The sequence below is a fragment of the Lissotriton vulgaris genome, chromosome 3_1 (genome assembly GCF_964263255.1).
Source record: "Lissotriton vulgaris chromosome 3_1, aLisVul1.2, whole genome shotgun sequence".
NCBI classification, from domain to species: Eukaryota; Metazoa; Chordata; class Amphibia; order Caudata; family Salamandridae; genus Lissotriton; species Lissotriton vulgaris.
Window position 1 is genome coordinate 336,649,525 of NC_141689.1, and position 18,983 is coordinate 336,668,507.

The following is an 18,983-nucleotide window of genomic DNA, read 5'->3' on the forward strand; positions in this document are numbered from 1 at the left end:
TGCCATTCGGAGGTTTAAACAAATGGTGTTGTGCTCTAAAATAGAAATTATTTATTATTTGAAGTACTGAACACTCCAGACAATTCTTCAGTATTGCTTTACTGCTTTTGAGAAACGTTAAAAAGATAATCAAGGATAATCTTTTAACATCTGTTAACATTAAGACAAATCCTTTTTCACCACCTACACGAACACAGAGGAGAAAGAGCTCCTAGGGCTGAAACATTTCTACCTTGGATAATCTGCATATGCCAATCAACTAATGACTAAATAAACAAATACTTAAGTCATCACCTAGCTACTATACAATATTGTCTAGTCTGTATACTAAGAGCCCGTACAATGAGCAACATAGAAAGTGTGTACTTGACTAACAGGAAATTCTTCAGAGATTCACTTGTGCAGTATTTCTCAATTTTTTTCTTTTACTTAAGTGATGTGATACTTAATTTAACTTATTTAATTTTCCATCATCTCTTTTCTTACAGTCAATGGTCAAAGAGAAAACTAAAGAAAAACAGAAAGAAAAAACAAAAGAAAAAGTGAAAGAGAAAACAAAGGAAAAAATGAAGGAAAAAACAAAAGAAAAAAGTAAGGAGAAAAAATCCTCCTCCGATGAAGAAGATGACGAAGAAGACCATGAAAGCAAAAGCGAGGCTGAAAGTGAGGAAGAAATCAAACGTCCGCGGAAGTCAAGAAAACGAGCAAATTCAAACTCTGATTCTGATGACGATGATGATCTAGATAGTGTACTGCGATGTTTGCCTGATGATTTAGCTCTGATTGAGTTTGCAAATGCCTCGCAGGGCATTCTCTTGCTTTTGATGTTAAAACAACATTTAAAGAACCTTTGTGGATTCTCAGACAGGTAATTGGGGAATAACTTTATTTGTTTTGGTCAAGTTTATTCTTAAATTTCTTTTATTGAAAATCTTTTTTTTTTCTGGTTACTGTTGTGGAGCACACTTCCTGTTTCCTGACAGACTCAAAGCCACATGATGAATTTTAAATAACTTTTTTCATCTAGTCACCAGTGAAAAACCTACAAGTGTGTATTTTGCCCCTTCAGTGTGCCCAAACTGTCTTTTTGTTTGTACAACTGTATAAAATTACTTTTGGTTCTTGCAGATGAAATGAAACCATCTTTTCTTTCATTTTCCCATTTCCTTCCATAAGCCATGAAAGTAAAAAAAGGAATAGATTGACATAATCCGTGCTGAGCACGAGTTGTGTCAGGGTAATTACATGACCATTTCAAACAAAAAGGCTACTAATTACCTTTATCTGATAGAGACTACTAGCCGTAGATTCCTTCATGTAGAATTATCCCAGGCGTGAGACTTGATCGATAAACTTTTTGCCACAGCATCCCTGCGCGCCGGGGCGGGGTGGCATCATGCGACTCCGCCCAGGCGTCGTCCGGGTATGTTACGTCAGCGAGGTCACATAAGCCCCAACCAGGCGCGCCTACGTCCGTTTTTTCCTTTTCCACGTGCAACGCGGATACAGTCTTTGCTATGGGCCTATTTGGGGCCCTTTTTTCTCATCATTGTCTCTTCTTTTGGTGGAACAGTGTGCGGATGCCTTCGGGCTTCAAGACTTGCACATCGTGTGGGCGTCTTATGTTGGTGACCGACCCTCACCTCATTTGTATGTGGTGTTTAGGGAAGGTTCACGGCACCACTAATTGTGAGGCGTGGCAACAGTTGAAACCGAAGTCGTGGCGGGAGCGCCGGATGAAACTACTCTCGGCGCATCTCTCCAGGTCGGCTTCCTCCACTCGATTAGCCTCGGCAGACGGTTTCAGATACGCCCGTGGTCATCATCCTCGCCCTTCTCCGAGTTCGCGTGAGCGTCGCTCTCCGGTGGGTAAGTGTCACAGTTTGTCCCAGGGGGCTGGTGTCCGGCCTGCCGGGGGCGTGGGTCTCCACGGGTGATGCGGCCCGCGTGTCGTCTAATCCACTGTTTCCCGTGATGGGGCGTCGAGAGTCCAGATGGAGACATACGCAGCGGCTTTGCAGGCCTCGCTGGCGTCTCCTCCTCCTTCCCCTCCTGGGGCATCAGCGGATCCTTTGACGTGCACGGGGCCCTCCGCGGCGCAGCTGGCGGCTCCCGCGCCTACTGGCTCGGATCCAGGCTTGGAGTCTGTGGTGCTGTTGGGGTGCGGCCTCTCGGGGGTCCCTCCTTCAGACCATGGCACCTCTGCCTCGCCGCAAACTCCTGCGGGAGTCCCTGTAGTGTCACAGAAGGTTGCCGGGGCTCGGGTCGCATCCCGAGCCCCTCTCGGCCCTCTGGGCAGGCGAGAGCCTCGTCCATGGCTGAGCTGACGCCTCAACGGTGCCAGCGCCTGATGCTCCAGGCGGCACCACGGGGGTCTTGTAGCGGGAATTCCGTTCTCCAACAGAACTGTGCATAGAGACCTGGAACCTCGGTGAATTAGGATGGCCCAAAACTCACCTCAGTACCCAAAATCCCCTTACAGAGCTAGCTACAGTGTCTCATTGGTCATAACAAACTCCCAATGCTTAGACAGACCAGAACATGAACTTAGAGTACCTCAGGAATCGTGGAACACATGAACACTCTTTCGTTATGTAATCATTACAAACCAGAACGTGGAGTAAAAGAGGACACGTGCATGTTTGAAATATTTATTTACTAATGCAAGGTTCTCAAACGCAGTATCTTGTATAATACTTATATAAGCAACAAAGTTATCAGCATAGTTATCAGTCCATAAAAGGCGAATGGTGACAGCATACTAATATGCTGAAATGAATAGAAATTAACAATGTCTAATTCACATTCTCCCTATTTAGCATAGTATTTTAGATCTATGAAGGTCTCATTTGGGTTTTAGCAGGGCGGGCCCATACCTTAAAATCTCAGTGGCAGGAGGATCACATCACCTTCCACCAGCTCTCTGCATGCGAAGCACATCAAGTGTATTTTTGTGCGTTCAGCAGAACAATATAAAAGTCGCCTAGAGCCAGATTTTGGCAGCAGCATGTGTGTTATGTCTATAAGGGTGCGAAGATCAGACCTTACAAAAACACTGGGTTAAGTTATCCGTGTAGCCTTCAGCACTCACTGTGCAGACAGAGTGCAGAACAAAACTGATATCAGAGCAATAACATATTATTTCTCTTAGTAAATCACAAAGCTCTTCTGGGTTGAAAGCTAAAACAACAATTATGTGTTGTGTGCAAAAGTGAAGCAAGAATGAAAACGGCGTGCAAACATTTAATAAACTCATGCTAACTTAACACAGTATGTAGAAAAGAAGTAACTATATGACAGTCTGTGACCTCTCCTCACCACAGGGGTCGGTGACCTCTCCTCTTCCCGCTCTGGGTCAAGGCTGGGTGGGGACCCCTCTCATCCCTTCCCCGCAGGCAGCTGCCTCGTCGGAGGGCTAGTCAGAGGTTGTATTGTGCCTGGCGCCGCCGCATGGGTCACCGGGCCTCCTCCGCCACATTCTGGGCCGAGGCTGGCAGAGGGCTTTGTGTCACTCCCCTAGTCCTTCTCGTTCCTATACGCAGGCAGCTGCCTTGGCGGAGGTTGAGTCAGCGTTGTTCCGGCGCCTCCCCTTGGCCAGTTCGGCTCCGGCTCCACTTCGGTCCCCGGCGCAAGGAACCTTATCCAGCGTCTCCCTTAGCGCTGATGGTGTTGACGTCCTGCCTCAGGCGGCGGACTCTACGGCTCCACACAGAGGTCGTGCCGTGGATTTGTCTTCAGACGCTCCCTCTTCTCCGGAGGCTGCATATTGGTGTCACCCTCACGGGAGACTGGCCACCGTGTGGTTTCTTTTTCACTGGCGTCGTCGAAGGGTGGCTCCCCACCATTTCTGAGGCCGAGGTATTCTTCAGAGGAGTGGTAGGCCCCCATTCTTCGGTTCCTACTGACTTCCAGGTCTGGCCTTTGCCTGTCCCGCTTGGCTTCGGGGACGGCCGCCTTAGTTTGCAGCCGTCGCCCAGGGAGAAGCTTCTTTCCTCACGCAGGTCCTTACAGAGGCGGGTGCAGCCTTTGTTCACACGGGGTCCAAGGCTGTGGGCTTTCTGCGCATGGGTGACCCGATTGCTCATTTCCCGGCGGACCATCTCTTGGAGGTTCTCCACCAGGGCTCTGGTGGGAGGGAGATCTTGTTTCACTTTGAGGGTTCGCTCCTTTCTTCCCTGACACGGGGACTTGGAGGCGTCCCGCCTCAGGGGATCCTATGCCCCCACACATTCTGCACTGGCACCGCATGACCCGGCGTGTCTTTTCCTGCACCCCCCTGCCTCTATTTCACTTTTAGGGATGGCTTTTCCCCTCCCTACCGCCACTGTTGACTGCGCCATCCCGGGAGACCCACTGGCTGGACTCTTGGGGGCACAACATGTATGCCTCGACCAGCGCTGCCCTGCCGGCCCTTCACGCCTTGTGTGTATTGGCTAGGGCCTCCTCTTGTTTGTGGGACTCATTTGAGTCTCTGGGATCTGCTGCTTCCCTAGAGACTGTTCAGGTGGATTTACGGCATCATGCGTTGGATGGCTGGGAGCTGGCGGCGTTTATTCTCCGCTCCGGACATCTCGTAGGTGCTTAGCCGGGCCATGGCTTCCTCAGTCACCCTCTGTTGCCATGCTTGGCTTCGGGACGGCTTGTTCCCTGAGAATATTCAGAAGAGGCTTGTTGAACTTCCGTATGATGGCAGCCTGTTGTTCCATGTCCCAGCTGACTGCCATCCAACGGTTCCTGGTACAAAATAAGGGTTAACCCAATAGCACTGGGACCTGGGTAGTCAAGTGTTGTATGTAGAGTGGTCCCAGTTGGAACAACATACTAGACACACATAACAATAGTAACCAGTAAAAATATTTCAAAAATCAATTATATAAACAGATTAGTATGAGTGATGTTCTTTAATATACATCCTCAAATGCAAATTAATTGTCTGAACAATCAACAAATAGTAGACATATATATATATAGTCTCAGTGTCAAAAGGAGAAAAGGGGGCAGGTGAGGGAGGGGGCCGTGATTAGGATAGTGTGGAAGTAGAAGACAAATTATAAGAGCAATGACAAGTGGTCTTATGTACAAGTGAGGGAGGTGGGAGGGTGACGAAGGGCACCTAAAAACCACAGCAAAGTCGTGTGGTGCCGTCTGTAGTGAAAGGTGGGCCAAAAGGCTCCAAGAAAGGGGAGAGCGTACGAACCTCATTGGTTTCTCTTGTATACTGCTCCGGTGTTCCTGATTGACTCTGGAGGTCTCACTTGTCCTGAAGAAGACCCCGCAGTAGGGCAGGAACTAGCCTACACTTATTGGGGTCGAAACGTCGACATACCTTCCTCATCCTACCCTCTAAACAACAGAATATTCAGTGGCTGTGTTACTACTCATGTGGGATAGGATTATTCATTGAACAATTTATTTTTGACGATGCATATATGTCAATGTGGTACTGAATCTTGAATGTACATAAGACCACTTGTCATTGCTCTTATAATTTGTCTTCTACTTCCACACTATCCTAATCACGGTCCCCTCCCTCACCTGTCCCCTTTTCTCCTTTTGACACTGAGACTATATATATATATGTCTACTATTTGTTGATTGTTCAGACAATTAATTTGCATTTGAGGATGTATGTTAAAGAACATCACTCATACTAATCTGTTTATATAATTGATTTTTGAAATATTTGTACTGGTTACTATTGTTATGTGTGTCTAGTATGTTGTTCCAACTGGGACCACTCTACATACAACATCCAACGGTTCCTGGCAGGGCTTTGTCGTCTTCCTCCTCCTCCGCCTTATCCTCCTTCCCCACCTCAGTGACTGCTGAGTTGAGCTGGTTCTGGTCTCTCTTGGGATGGTTTCCCTTGTTGTAGATTGTGTTTTCTGGCCATTGAGTCCTTCTTGCTGGGACTTTGGCATTGTTGGCTGCTGGATGGCCCCTTGTTGACTGTGTGTGTTTTTGCTGGAGTTGTTACACAGACTTTGCCCTGAGACTAGGCCTTCTGTTTTTCTTCGGGCTGCTTGTCAAACCTTCTGCGGGGATGTTTTTTTTCCTGTGAATCTTTTGTTTTTTGCTTTGCTGCAGAAGTTCTTCCAAAGAGGGTTCACATGGCTTGGGACTTACCGTACCCTATGTGGGGTATTGATAGCTGATATATAGCTCCGCTCTGCTAGGGAGTGCTGGTCTCCTTGGGGTGCCTGTTCTCCATGGCGTTTCTGTATGTTGCTATTGGTCCTTGAGGTTGTGTGCGCGGCCCCTTGTGGTGGTGTATCTGGGCCTTTCCTCTCCTTCCTTGTTCTGAGAGCTGGGATGCTTCTGTGTTCTTCTTGCTTCTGGCGGCTTATGGCTTAGGTGCTGTTCTAGCTGGCCTGTTGCCTTCCCTCTGGGTGGGCTTGCCCTCTTTCCCTTGTTTCCTTGGGCCCTCTAGGCTGCTGTTGCTGCTTCTTGTTCCTCTGCCTGTCCTGGCATTGAATGGAAGCTCTGTAGCCTTGGGGGTGGAGTGGGGTGCTTCGGCCTCTCCGGCCTTGCCCTTGGTTCCTCTGTTATGAGTGTACGGGCCTCTTCAGTCTTCCTTCTTCTTCCTACATCTCTCTTGGGGTCGGTGGTGTTCTGCTTGTGGTGGTTCCTCTTGCCTGGGAGGGACGAGGTTATTTACCAGGTCCGCAGGTCTGGTGGGGTCCTTTCACAGACCCTCCTTCCCCGTGGGTATTTCTAGGGTGTCTATTCTACATGAAGGAATCTGCTGCTAGTAGTCTCCATCAGATGTACGAGTTACTTACCTTCAGTAACAATGTATCTGGTAGAGACGATTCTAGCCGCAGATTCCTTTACGGCCCGCCATTCCTCCCCATTCTCTGAGGACCCCTGAGCTGGTCTTCGGTACTCTCCTCCCGGTGGGGGGCTATGTCTCCTGTGAGTACCTTCTTTTGCTCTTGACGGTGGCTCAGTCTTGTTACTGTTCATTCCTCCTCTTTGGTTTTTTAGAAGGTGGGGTTGCAGTGCTCCTTTGCCCCGCTAATCTGGCTGCTCCAGGTTGGGGAGGTTTGCCTTCACTCTCTGCCCTTCCCTCCCTTCCTCTTGCTGCAAGGGGTCCTGGCCCCTCTGCTAACCTCTGAGTTGGGGTCCTCTGGTCGTGCCTTAAACTTGTTCCTTGGGGGGTGGTGGCCCTCTATGCTGGGGTGGCTTGGAGGTTGGTGGTTCCTGCCTGTTGGGACTGGCTCTCCTTCCTTGTTACGGGGTGAGGGTTGTAGGCCTGCTACATGTGTCATGACTTTTATGCAGGTTCCTTGTCTCTAAGGTAGAGGGTGGGGAGGCTGTCTATGTACTGGCACGGTGGCTGCTCAGGGCTCTGCTCTGTTCTTCCTTCTGTCCCTGCCCTTGGACACTGCAGTCCTGCACTGTTCCTTATGGTGTCTTCTTCTTTTTTCTTTTTTATATACTCTTTTGCATACCGTTCCTCATGCTCCCACAGTTTTTTGTCTGGTGGCTCCGCATTGTGGTGCGGAGAAGTTCTCCGAAGAAAACTGACGTAGGCGTGCCAGAGTGGAGCTTAAGTGACTTCGCTGAAGTCACGTACGCGGACGACACCTGGCAGTCGTGCGATGCCGCCTGCCCTCGGTGCGGAGTGATGCTGTGGCAAAAGGTTTCCGGATCCAGTCGCACGCCTCAGGATAATTCTACGTGAAGAAATCTGCAGCTAGAATCATCTCTACCAGATACATCGTTACCGAAGGTAAGTAACTCGTACATTTGGAAAAGCTGCAGAAGGAAAGTCCCTTCATGGAAGTAGAGATATGGGGTGAAGAGACAAAGTCAACCCACACAAAGCGTATACATTCGTTAACTGTGTTTTAGTTGCCACTAACAGTCTGATTTACTGTTATTTCCACCACCTACAAGAACAGTCACCTTGTTTAAGAAAAGTTAGCATGAGTTTATTAAATGTTTGCACGCCGTTTTCATTCTTGCTTCACTTTTGCACACGACACATAATTGTTGTTTTAGCTTTCAGTCACATAAGACCTGCCCTGGCGCGCCTACGTCAGTTTTTTCCTTTTCCGCGTTTAACGCGGATCCGGTCCTTGCTACGGGCCTGTTTCGGGCCCTTTATTCTCCAATTCTTTTGGTGGAACAGTGTGCGAATGCCTTCGGGCTTCAAGACGTGGGTGTCTTATGTCGGCGACGGACCCGCACCTCATTTGTATGTGGTGTTTGGGGGAGGATCACGGCGCCACTGACTGTGAGGCCCGTCAACAGTTAAAGCCGAAGTTGCGGTGGGAGCGTCGCATGAAACTTCTCTTGGAGCGTCTCACCTGGTCGACGTCCTCCCCTCGGTCTGCTTCGGCGGACGGCTTCAGGTTCTGCTGTGGTCGTCGTCCTCGCCCTTCTCCGATGTCACTTGAGCGTCGCTCCCCGATGGGTAAGTGTCGCAGTTTGTCCCCGGGGGCTGGTTTCCAGCCTGCTGGCAGCGTGGATGCTCCACAGGTGATGCGGCCCGCGTGTCGTCCTATCCACCGTTGCCCAGTGTTGGGGCGTCGAGAGTCCAAATGAAGCCATATGCGGCGGCTTTGCAGCCTCGCTGACGTCTTCCCCTCCTGGGGCGTCGGCAGACCCCTCGCCTTGCGCAGGGCCCTCCGCAGCTCCGCCGGTGGCTCCGGCCCTGGCGCCAACTGGTTCTGATCCATGCTTGGGGGTTGGGGTGCTGTTTGGGTGCGGCTCCTCTGGGGCACCTCCTTCAGGCCACTGCATCTCTGCCTCACCGCACACTCCTGCGGGAATCCCTGTGGTGTCGTGGGAGGTCGCCGGAGCTCGGGTCGCATCCCTGAGCCCTTCTCGAACCTTTGACCAGGGCTCTGGTGGGAGGGAAATCTTACATCCCTTTGAAGGTTCCCTCCTTCTTTCCTTGACAGGGGCTTGGAGGTGTCCTACCTCAGAGGACCTGGTGCCTCAACATCTTCTGCACCAGCACCTCCCGGTGTCGCGTGACCCGGCGCCGGGTGACCCGACGTGCCTTTCCCACCACCCCTCTGCCTCCAGTCTTCTTTTGCAGACTGTTTTTCCCTTCCTGCCGCCACTGTTGACTCCGCCATCCTGAGAGGCCCGCTGGCTGGACTCATGGGGGTGCCACATGTTCGCCTCGTCCAGCACTGCCCTGCAGGCCCTAAACACCTTGTGTGTGCTGGCTCGGGCCTCCTCCTGTTTGTGGGACTCTGCTGAGTCCCTGGGATCCGTAGCGTCCCAGGAGGGGTTCCAGGTGGACTTACGGCATCATGTGTTGGATGGCCAAGAGCTTGCGGCGTTTACTCTCTGTTCCGCTCTGGACATCTCAGAGGTGCTGGGCAGGGTCATGGCTTCCTCGTTCCCTCTCCTTCCCCATGCTTGGCTTCGAAATGGAGTATTCGCTGTGAATATTCGGGAGCGACTCGTCGACCTTCCGTATGATGGTAGCTTGTTGTTCCATGCCCCGGCCGACTCCGCCTTCCAGAGGCTCTTGGCAGGCCTCCGTCCTCCTCCGCCTTACACTCCTCCTCCTCCATCCCCTCCTCAGTGACTCCTGAGTTGGTTTGATACTGGGCCCTTTTAGGCTGGTGGTTCTGGCTGTGGTGTGTGGTTTCTGGCAATTTGCGTCCTTCCTTGGGACTTTGGCGGTGTTGGCTGCTGGACGGCCTTTTTGTTGATAATGTGTGTTGCAATTGTTGCGCAGACTTGGCCCTGAGAATAGGCCTTCTGCTTGCTTGGGCTGCTTGTCAAGCCCGTCGCAGGGGGGGGGGGGGGGGGAGTTTCCTGTGGCTTTTTTGTTTTTCCTCTGCTGCGGAAGTTATTCCTAAGAGGGTTCCCATATTTTGGGACTTATCGTACCCTGGGTGGGGTTGTGGTAGCGGTCATATGGCCTGCGCTCTGCTGGAGGGCTCTGGTCGCCTTCGGGTGCCTGTTCTCCATGGCGTTCTGTAGGTTGCTTTGCGCCTGGAAGTTGTGTGCGCGGCCACTCGAAGTGGTGTGCCCAGGCATTTCCTCCTCCTCCCTGCTCCTGCATGGAAGTCTGGGATTATCCTATGTTCTCCCTTGCCAGGGGACGCCTACACGGCCTTCCTAGGGCCTCGGCGGTTCTCCTTGCTTCTGGCGGCTTGTCAGCTAGTGCTGTTCTGGCAGGTTGTCTCCACCTAGAGTGGGTTCGCCTTCTTACCTCGCTTCCTTGGGTCTTCTAAGCTTCTTCTACTTCTTCCTCCCTTCCTGTCTTGGCATTGGGCGGAAGCTGTGTTGCCTTGTTGGATAGTGGGGTGCTTTGGCCTCTCCGGCCTTACCCTTGGTTCCTCTTCAGCCTTCTTCTCCCTCCTACATCCTTTGAGGTCAGTGGGGTTCTGCTTGGGGGGGTGTTCCCCTTGCCTGGCAGGGACGCGGTTTTATCTGGTTCCCTGTGGGGTCCTTTGTTCTGTATCGGCTGGTGGGGTCCTATCACTGTCCCTCCCTCCCAGGGGTTATTGCTGGGGTATCTATTCTACGTGCAGGAATCTGCGGCTAGTAGTCTCTATCAGATGTACGAGTTACTTACCTTCGGTAACAATGTATCTGATAGAGACGATTCTAGCCGCAGATTCCTTAATGACCCGCCCTTCCTCCCCGTTTCTGAGTGGACCCTTCTCGGTCTTCTACACTCGCCCGCTTCAGTGCGGCGGTCCTCTGTGCTTTTTTCTTACTCCCTCCCTGGGGGATCCTCACCTTGTTGTTGTCGTTGCTCCATTCCTTCCTTTCGGGTGATTGGTGGGTGACTGCTTGGGTACTTCTGTGCCCATGCATTTGGTTTCCAATGTACGGTTCGTTGTGCCCTCCTTCCTTCTGTTGCTTGCACTTCTGACTCTTACAGTTCTTGGGGTTGAGGTCTTCTGGATGGGTCTCGATCTCTGTCCTTTTTAGGGGCTCCCCCCAGATTGTGTTGTTGGGGAGTGAATTGTCATTGTGCTTCCATTCTGGCCTAGGATCCTTTCTTGGCTCTGGGCGGTGGTTGCAGACTTCTTTGTCTGCTGTGCCCTTTTTTTCCAAATGCTTTGTTTCCAGGGAGGCTGTTCTGTTGGTTGCAGGCTTGCTTACAGTAGCTGCGCTCTATTCTTTCATTCCATGACTTGGCACCTTAGTGCCTGGCACTATTCTGGATATGCTGTTCCTCACCTTTTTTTTCTTTCTCTTCTGTATAGCTGGGTTTTTCGCACACTGTTCCAGTATTCTCACAGTTTTGGTTGTGATGGATCCCCGTTGTGGCACGGAAAGTTCTCCGAAGAAAACTGACATAGGCGCCCCGGGGTGGACTTGGGTATCCTCACTGACGTCACCGGCGCGAACGATGTCAGGGCTGAGTCACAGGGTGCCTTCCCCCCGGCGCACACAGAGGCTGTGGCAGAAAACTTTTCCAGATCCAGTCTCACGCCTGGGAACAATTCTATGTTAAGGAATCTGCTGCAAGAATTGTCTCTACCAGATACATAGTTACCGAAGGTAAGTAACTTGTACGAAGTGTCCTTAAGACAAACACAAACATTTGCAAAGTCATCCTGTGCCCTGGGAACCCCCCAACTTTTTGCTGACTGGAACTGGTGGTAACTTTCTGACTGACTCTGGGCTGTTTAACCATGCCCAGGCCCAGTGCCAAGCTAAAAGGAACACAGAATGCAGTTAAGACACCCAACATACACTAGGGTACACTATGGTATGGTGGGGTACCCCTGTAATTGGCATGACCTCCCCTATAAGCCCCTAGTATGTAATAGGTCAGGGGATTGAAACTACCTAGAAGTCTCCAGTATCCTGGGGCATGGCAGTTTAGAGGCCAGCAGATTTTCTGCACTAGCATGTGTGCAGTGCTGAAGCCTGAGGTCAGATTAAAAGCAGCACTGGTGGCCAGGACAGCTTTTAAACCTTAAATTGTGCCCAAACTCGACTTTGGGGGTAGGGGCCCTTAAAAATGAAAAACCTACAATGTTTATGCATATTAGGGACCCCCAGGGTCACCCCTAGGTATCCCAGGGGTGGGGGGTCAGTTATCTATAATTAGCACCCTTATAAAATGAGTTTTTATATTCCTGGGTAAAGTGAAATTGTACATTTCACTCCCCACATTGTATTAAAGAGCTGCTCAAATTGAACTTTGTTGCTAGAAGAATTGGGTAAGGATGATCTGCTGCTTGAAACTTACTGAAGCAAGAAGTGCCCTGTTGAAAATTCTTTTGCTGTACAAGGAACTCTACGGCCTGACCGCTGAAGACTACACGAAGTAAAACTGAAGCCCTGTGGATTACCTTGCTGCCAAAGGACTCAAGAGTTGAACTCCCTGCAAGCTACAGGTTAACAAAGCTCACCTGGACAGCCCCACAAAGAATTCAAAGCCTGGAGTACCAGTGGATTTGTAAGGGTTTTGTTCAAGTGGATTGCGGGATTGAAGTTTCACACTTTCAAGGACCCTCTTGGAGATTCCAGAACCTTGGATTGTGTGTTGGATACTTTGGGACCCGCAAGTAGAACTCCAGGAAGGTGTTCTAACTGGACCCCGCTTGCTGAAGAAGGCGGCCCACCACAGTGGTGAGAAAATTCTTCAGAACAATTTAAAAAGGTGTGTCCCTGACAGAGAAAACGAAATGACTAAAAGGGGCACTGTTGGTTTCTAAGCACTAGAAAGTGACTAATCTTTAAAAATTCATATCTCTGGTTCCCTACAGTAGATTTTTGTTAGTTTTGGTGTCATTTAAAAGATAAAAATATTACCTATTTTTATAAATTGGTGTGGGATTACTATTTTGTGTTGTGTCTTGATTATTTACTGAAATGGTGTTTTTAAATGCTTTACATACCTGTCTTTGAAGTTAAGCCTGTCTGCTCGCAGCCACGTTACCAAAGGTTGCGCATAGGAATAATTTTCTAAGACCTATGCTGGGTCCTATCATGTGTTAGTAGCCTTATTGCCAGTGGTAGACCTACATTTGATCCTACCAATAACACACTTTCCAAAACATACAAATTGGTGTTCTTATTACTTGGGTTAATTTAATATTAGATTTTCAAGAATCTACATGACTTCTAAGGCGTATTCTGAACAGGAATGAACTAGAGTCTTGTGATGGAGGATTTTCCCTGTTTTACTTAACAGTGGGACACCAGTTACATACCAACAATGATTATAAATAGCAGTTATAGCAATATTTTCTCAATATTGTGTTCTTTCTCCTACAGTAAAATTCAGAAATATTCTCCTTCTGAATCTGCAAAGGTGTATGATAAGACAATAAACAGGAAGACTGGTGTTTATTTCCAGCCTAAGCAAACTGAGGACTTCTTGCGAAGTGATATGGCGCATACTGAACTAGACGATGACATGAAGAGGACCATTGCAAAGCAGTACTTGGATGTAAGTGTTGAAACAAAGTTGTTTTCTATTTGTAATATCCTAGGAACATTGCAGCATTTTCAATTATTGGCCCTTACATATGTATCCTGCTGCTAAGGTATAGAATGAAAGTCTTGATATAATTATGGGTGCTTCTGAAGGACACTTCTAAACACAGATTCCTCACATTATAATATTCATCATGTGCCAGACTGAATCCTCAGAATGTTGTAGTCTTGTTCTCACGCGCCAACAGGTGGCTCCGTGGGACTCAATGTCTCCCTAGAAGTGATGGAGCAGAGTTGCATATAAGTGCCACACCTGGACACTGATGTCCCTTCCTTTCTGCATTGTAGGCTCTTCATTGATGGTCATAAACACGAGAATAATTCAGTGACGACGGCGTGTACACCAGAGCAATTGTCATAAAAACCAGACAGTATGGGGGTGTCTTTTCATCGTTCATGGTGATTCACACCTTGTGACAGCATATCAGATGCTCAATTTCTTTTTCCTGGGACATTAAAATGAATCTGAGCACAAGTTCCAACATAGGTTGAAGCTTTTAATGTGCTGGAAAGAAGATGTAGCCTGTAGTTCAAGAGGTTCCACTACCCATAATGCACTCTACCATCACCTGTTTCAGCAATCCAATTTTTTCCAGGTTTTGTAAGAAGGACCTACAGATTATCTAGGGAGTTTTTGCACTTGCATTTTGGGTAAAGTTTGAAATAAAATTATATGTTTACAGCTTCACTCTGTGCCTTTAACTAATCTGTCGCTTGAAGCCCTATTTTTCTGATTTCTGCTCTATTACTCGACTTAAACAAGGACGCTGATCGACTGCTAAAATTGACACACTATTGACCTATGTAAGAAAATGGCTCTTTTTGTATGGTCACCCCCTCGTTTTCTACTGATGCTGCTAAGATTTCCACTCAAAGTGCACTGAGGCCTGCTAACCAAACCTCAGTGCCCTGACCCTAAAAGTGTATGTCGATTTGGGTATGCCCAATTGAAAATGGCTAACTTACCTATAATCAAGGATCAACAAAGGGCCTTGACTCTACTCAGTAAGGCTTAGTCCATATCAAATAGAACAAAACAGATGCCAGTACTGAAACTCACTTACGTATTATTTCATCAATGGTACCAAAGCGAATTTGTCAATGGTTCCAAGAAACATTTATTTCTCAAGCATTTTATTATTCAACATTTATTTGCTTATTTTTCAAAAGATATATGAAAATACAAACAGATCATACATGTCATAAATAACATACAATCAAAATTAGGTTGAATTTTTCATCCCTAGGGCAACTTCTCGTAAAAAGACCACAGACATCCCAGCTTTTCTTTCATCCAATCATTCAATCCCGAAACACACCCAGCTCCACACACTCAGAAAGATTCATCAGTGGGCCACTTTTCACTAATTGTTCGACCCACCCAAGAGCAAACACGCGTGTAGCCTTCTACACAAAATAATCTATCAACAATTAAACGGAAAACAATCTCCAAAAAAGAATAAGTATAATTAAATTAGTGCATAAGAGATTTTAGACAACATTTTAATTGTACACAAATCAAAAACGGCTACACATAGCGTAAGGTCGACGTGTTGCCAACCCTATTAGTTGGCAGGGTTCTCCTCAGGACCAACTCAATCTTGCTCCAAAACGAGATAGACTGTTCTACACCTTGTCTATCCTAAGTATCCTTGGTGGTTCAAAACATGACATTTTCTCAACCTGGGCGGACAAACTCAGCCATCGATGTCTAGCAGATCACGAATGGCATATACATCTGCAGGTGGCGCAAAGTCTCTTTCTGAGGTGGGGAGAGCCTCTTTCTGAAGTGGGGAGAGCACAGACTCTTCCCCCCTCCCCAGCCACCGAACCAACGCCCCCTACAACCATCCTCAGCGCCTGAACTCCCATCAGCACCGAAGACACCGCCCACGCCATGAACACCATCCACTCCCGCTCTCCTTCCGACCCATGCCCTCACCACATCTTCCACAAAATAATCCATAGTGAATGGATTGTAAGAAGCTAGCCTATCAGTATAGCAGGTCTTCCCAATATGGTATGCCTGTTTAAAAAAAACATTATTTTCTTTAGTCCCCTCACTCACCAGAGGTTACCCTTAGGTGACATGCTTCATGATTGGGGCTTCCCAAGCATCTACTGCTTGGGGTGTGCTGCGACTTGTGAAGTATACGTAGGAGCACTTTTATTTGAAAATGTGTAGTGCGGTGATTAGTGCGAGTTAAAAATACCTAGCTAGTAAGCCAACACATTTCTTCATGCCTCTAGTTGGTATGCTATAAAGGGGTTGGATATAGGATTTAGATCATTAATGTGGTCAAAAGCCTAGTTATCTTGTCAACATGTTTCAAGGTCAGACTGGATCCGGAAACTTTTGCGTAGCAGTACCCTTGCGCGTCGGTAGGCGTCGTCTGCGGCTCCGCGTCCGTCGTGGGCGCCGTGATGACGTCGTCGGAGTACTTAGACGCCGCCTCCACGTGCTGACGTCAGTTCTTCTTTTTTCCGCGCCAGCCAGCGCAGATCTGGAAAAAGCAGTAACCCAGTCAATTTTTGACTAACTTTTTTGAGATCATTTTTGATCCTTCTCGAAGTCTTGCGACTCCGATCGGTATCGTAGGGATGCCTGGTTTCAAGCATTGTGACGATTGCGACCGCACCATGTCGGTCACGGATCCTCACCGCTTGTGCCTAACTTGTCTAGGCGTCGACCACGGCGACGAGGCCTGCCCCTACTGTCGGGCCCTCTCGAGGAAAGCCAGGCGGGAGCGGTCCCACAGGCGGCTCGAACTCCGGCAGTCGGCCCGCGCCGAGTGAGGTCCCGGTCCCACGGAGGTCGAGGGACAGGTCGCGGGGACGGAGCAGTCACAGCTCCGGGAGTCGGCACCACTCCTCCGGGTCCAAGTCGTCGGGTAAGAAGTACAAGAAGTCGAATAGACCTCATCGCTCTTCTGTCTCCCCCCGATGCTCGCGCGATGCGGCCGGGGGTTCGGGTGACACCGCCCACGCGGCTCCTTCGGAGTCGCGGGCGTTTCGTCCCGCCCCACACCCTCCGGTCCCTGGGCAGGACGCAACGCCGGAGGAGATTGAGCGCTTCCTCATGGCCATGAGGTCCCTTTCTCCTCCGACGGGCTCCGCGGCGCCTTCGGGCCCAGCGGACCCGTCTAGGGGCCCTAGCGGGTTGGGGGCTTCGGCCCGCGCCGCCTTCGGGCCCGGCGCAGCAGGGCCCCGTGATCCCGACACCGCCGGTGCCTCTGGGCCTGGTGCCGCAGGGAACAGCGGCTCCGGCGCCGCCGGCCCCGGTACCGCCGGCCCCGGTACCGCAGGACGCCGCTGGGCCTTCCTTGGGCTCTGGATCGTCACCGGTGGACCTTACGAACCCCCCGGCGTCAGTCCGTCAGGTATCACCTCCGGCGCCGTCCTCGGGCGGCGCCGCATCCGATACCTCCCTTGCTTCGGTTCCGACAGAGCAGCGCCGCTGGACGCCGCACCCGACGCCGTTTGGAGATTTCCACTTCTACGAACCGAACCCATTCAATTACAACCCTGAGTCTCAGGAGATGGGTGAAGAGGAGGATTGGGAGGGGTCTTAGGACCCTCTGACCAAGGAGTGTCAGTCTCATGAGGACTGGGCAGGAGACCTTGCGGAGGCCAGTGGCCTGGACACCTCTCCGGACACTGGTTTTGTCTCTCCTCCTACTGTGGCTTCGGAGGAGGGGGGCTACCTATGGTGTGGTGTTGACGAGGGCTGCCAAGGCCTTGGGCCTTGAGCTCTCCGTCGCGGGCGTGAGGACTAACCTCCTCACAGGGGTCCTTAAACCGCAATCATGCTCGGCTGAGCCTCTGCTGCCCTTTAATGAGGCCTTGACCGACGTTCTTTTGGGCACTTGGTCCAGGCCCGCTACGGGTTCGCCCGTAGATAGGAACGTGGCCAGACGCCACTTCCCGGCTCCGGGCAACCCATGTTTTCTGTCCTCCCACCCCACCCCCGAGAGTCTGGTCATCCAGGCCTCTAATTCCCAGACCGCATTCCCGACGGCTCCGCCGGACAGGGAATCCAAGAGGTGTGAGAATTATGGTAAAAAGATATTCTCCTCCCTTAGTTTGGGACTGCGGTCTTCCAACACCGCATGCCTCTTGGGCCGCTACACCCACTCTCTGTGGGAGACGGTGGCGGAGGTGCTGCCAGAGTGCCCGTTGGAGGTACGGGCCAAACTCGGCCAAGCCCTTGTGGTGGGCAGGGATGCAGCCAAGTATTCGATCAGGTGTGGGCTGGATATCACCGACTCGCTAGGCAGAGCGATGGCTACGTCAGTGGCGGTGAGACGCCACGACTGGCTGAGATCCGCCAATTTTTCGGCAGATGTCCAGAACACTCTGATGGACATGCCGTTCGATGGCCGTCGCCTCTTTGGCGACAAGGCAGACCACGCGCTTGAGCGCTTTAAGGACTCCAGGGCTACGGCCAAGTCCTTGGGCCTCTCGGCCCCGCGCCAGCAAACGGGTGCCTTTCGCTCCTTTCGTGGCCAAGGAAGGGGTGTCCCCACACGTGCCGCCAGCCACTCGCCGCAGACTACCATCCAGCGCGGCGGCGGCTGTGGAAACCGCCGTGGAGGCGGTCGGGGAAACATGCGAGGTCAGTCCACACCTTCCCCCGCAACATCTGCCTCTAAACCCTCCTAGTCCTTGCTTTTTGGCCCATGTGACGCCAGTGGGAGGCAGGGTTCGCCATCACCACTCTCACTGGCGCACTGTCACTTCGGTCAGGTGGGTGCTGCAGATCGTCCGGAGTGGCTACTCCCTCCCCTTCGAGACGACTCCTCAAGCCATGCCACCGCAACACCACCGCGTATCGGGGGATCACTTGCGGCTCCTGCAGGAGGAAGTTTCGACCCTCTTGGCCAAAGGGGCCATCGAGCGCGTTCCTGGGCCAGAAGTAGGACGTGGTTGCTACTCCCACTACTTTCTGGTACCCAAGAAGGGCAAAGGGGGCCTACGCCCTATCTTGGATCTGAGGAACGTCAACGGCTTCCTCCGGAAGGAGAAGTTAAAAATGCTGACGCTGGCTCAGGTCTTAGCTGCCCTAGACTCAGAAGACTGGATGGTAGCGTTGGACTTGCAGGACGCGTATTTCCACATCCCGGTCCTGCCGGCCCATCGGCGCTACCTGCGGTTCATGGTAGGCCACGAGCACTTTCAGTTTACTGTGCTCCCCTTCGGCCTTACCAGCGCCCCACGGGTGTTCACGAAGGTGATGGCGGAGGTCGCAGCTCATCTGCGCAGGTTGGGGGTCTCAGTCTTCCCCTACCTCGACGACTGGTTGTTAAAGGTGGGCTCGCCCCAGACAGTCGTCAGCCACCTCCAGACTACGGCGGATCTCCTGCACCAGCTGGGGTTCTCCATCAATGTGCCGAAGTCCCACCTGTGTCCCTCTCAGAAGCTCCTTTTCATCGGAGCGGTTCTCGACTCAGCGCAGTTTCGGGTTTACCCGCCCGAACAGCGGGTTCGGGATATACAGGCTCTGATTCCAATCTTCCGGCCTTTATCCCGGGTTTCGGTCAGGT

The 18,983-nt window shown here is 50.8% G+C and overlaps 1 protein-coding gene across 2 annotated transcripts in view; it reads left to right on the plus strand.

Annotated features, from left to right (window-relative positions):
• NIPBL (NIPBL cohesin loading factor) overlaps window positions 1–18,983 on the plus strand; it is a 1,086,041-nt gene that overhangs the window by 1,026,565 nt on the left and 40,493 nt on the right. For both annotated transcript variants that reach the window (XM_086960544.1, XM_086960543.1), the window contains exons 35-36: window positions 489–868; window positions 13,219–13,393. In XM_086960544.1, the coding sequence (XP_086816670.1) occupies window positions 489–868; window positions 13,219–13,393 (555 nt within the window). The remainder of the gene's footprint in view (window positions 1–488; window positions 869–13,218; window positions 13,394–18,983) is intronic.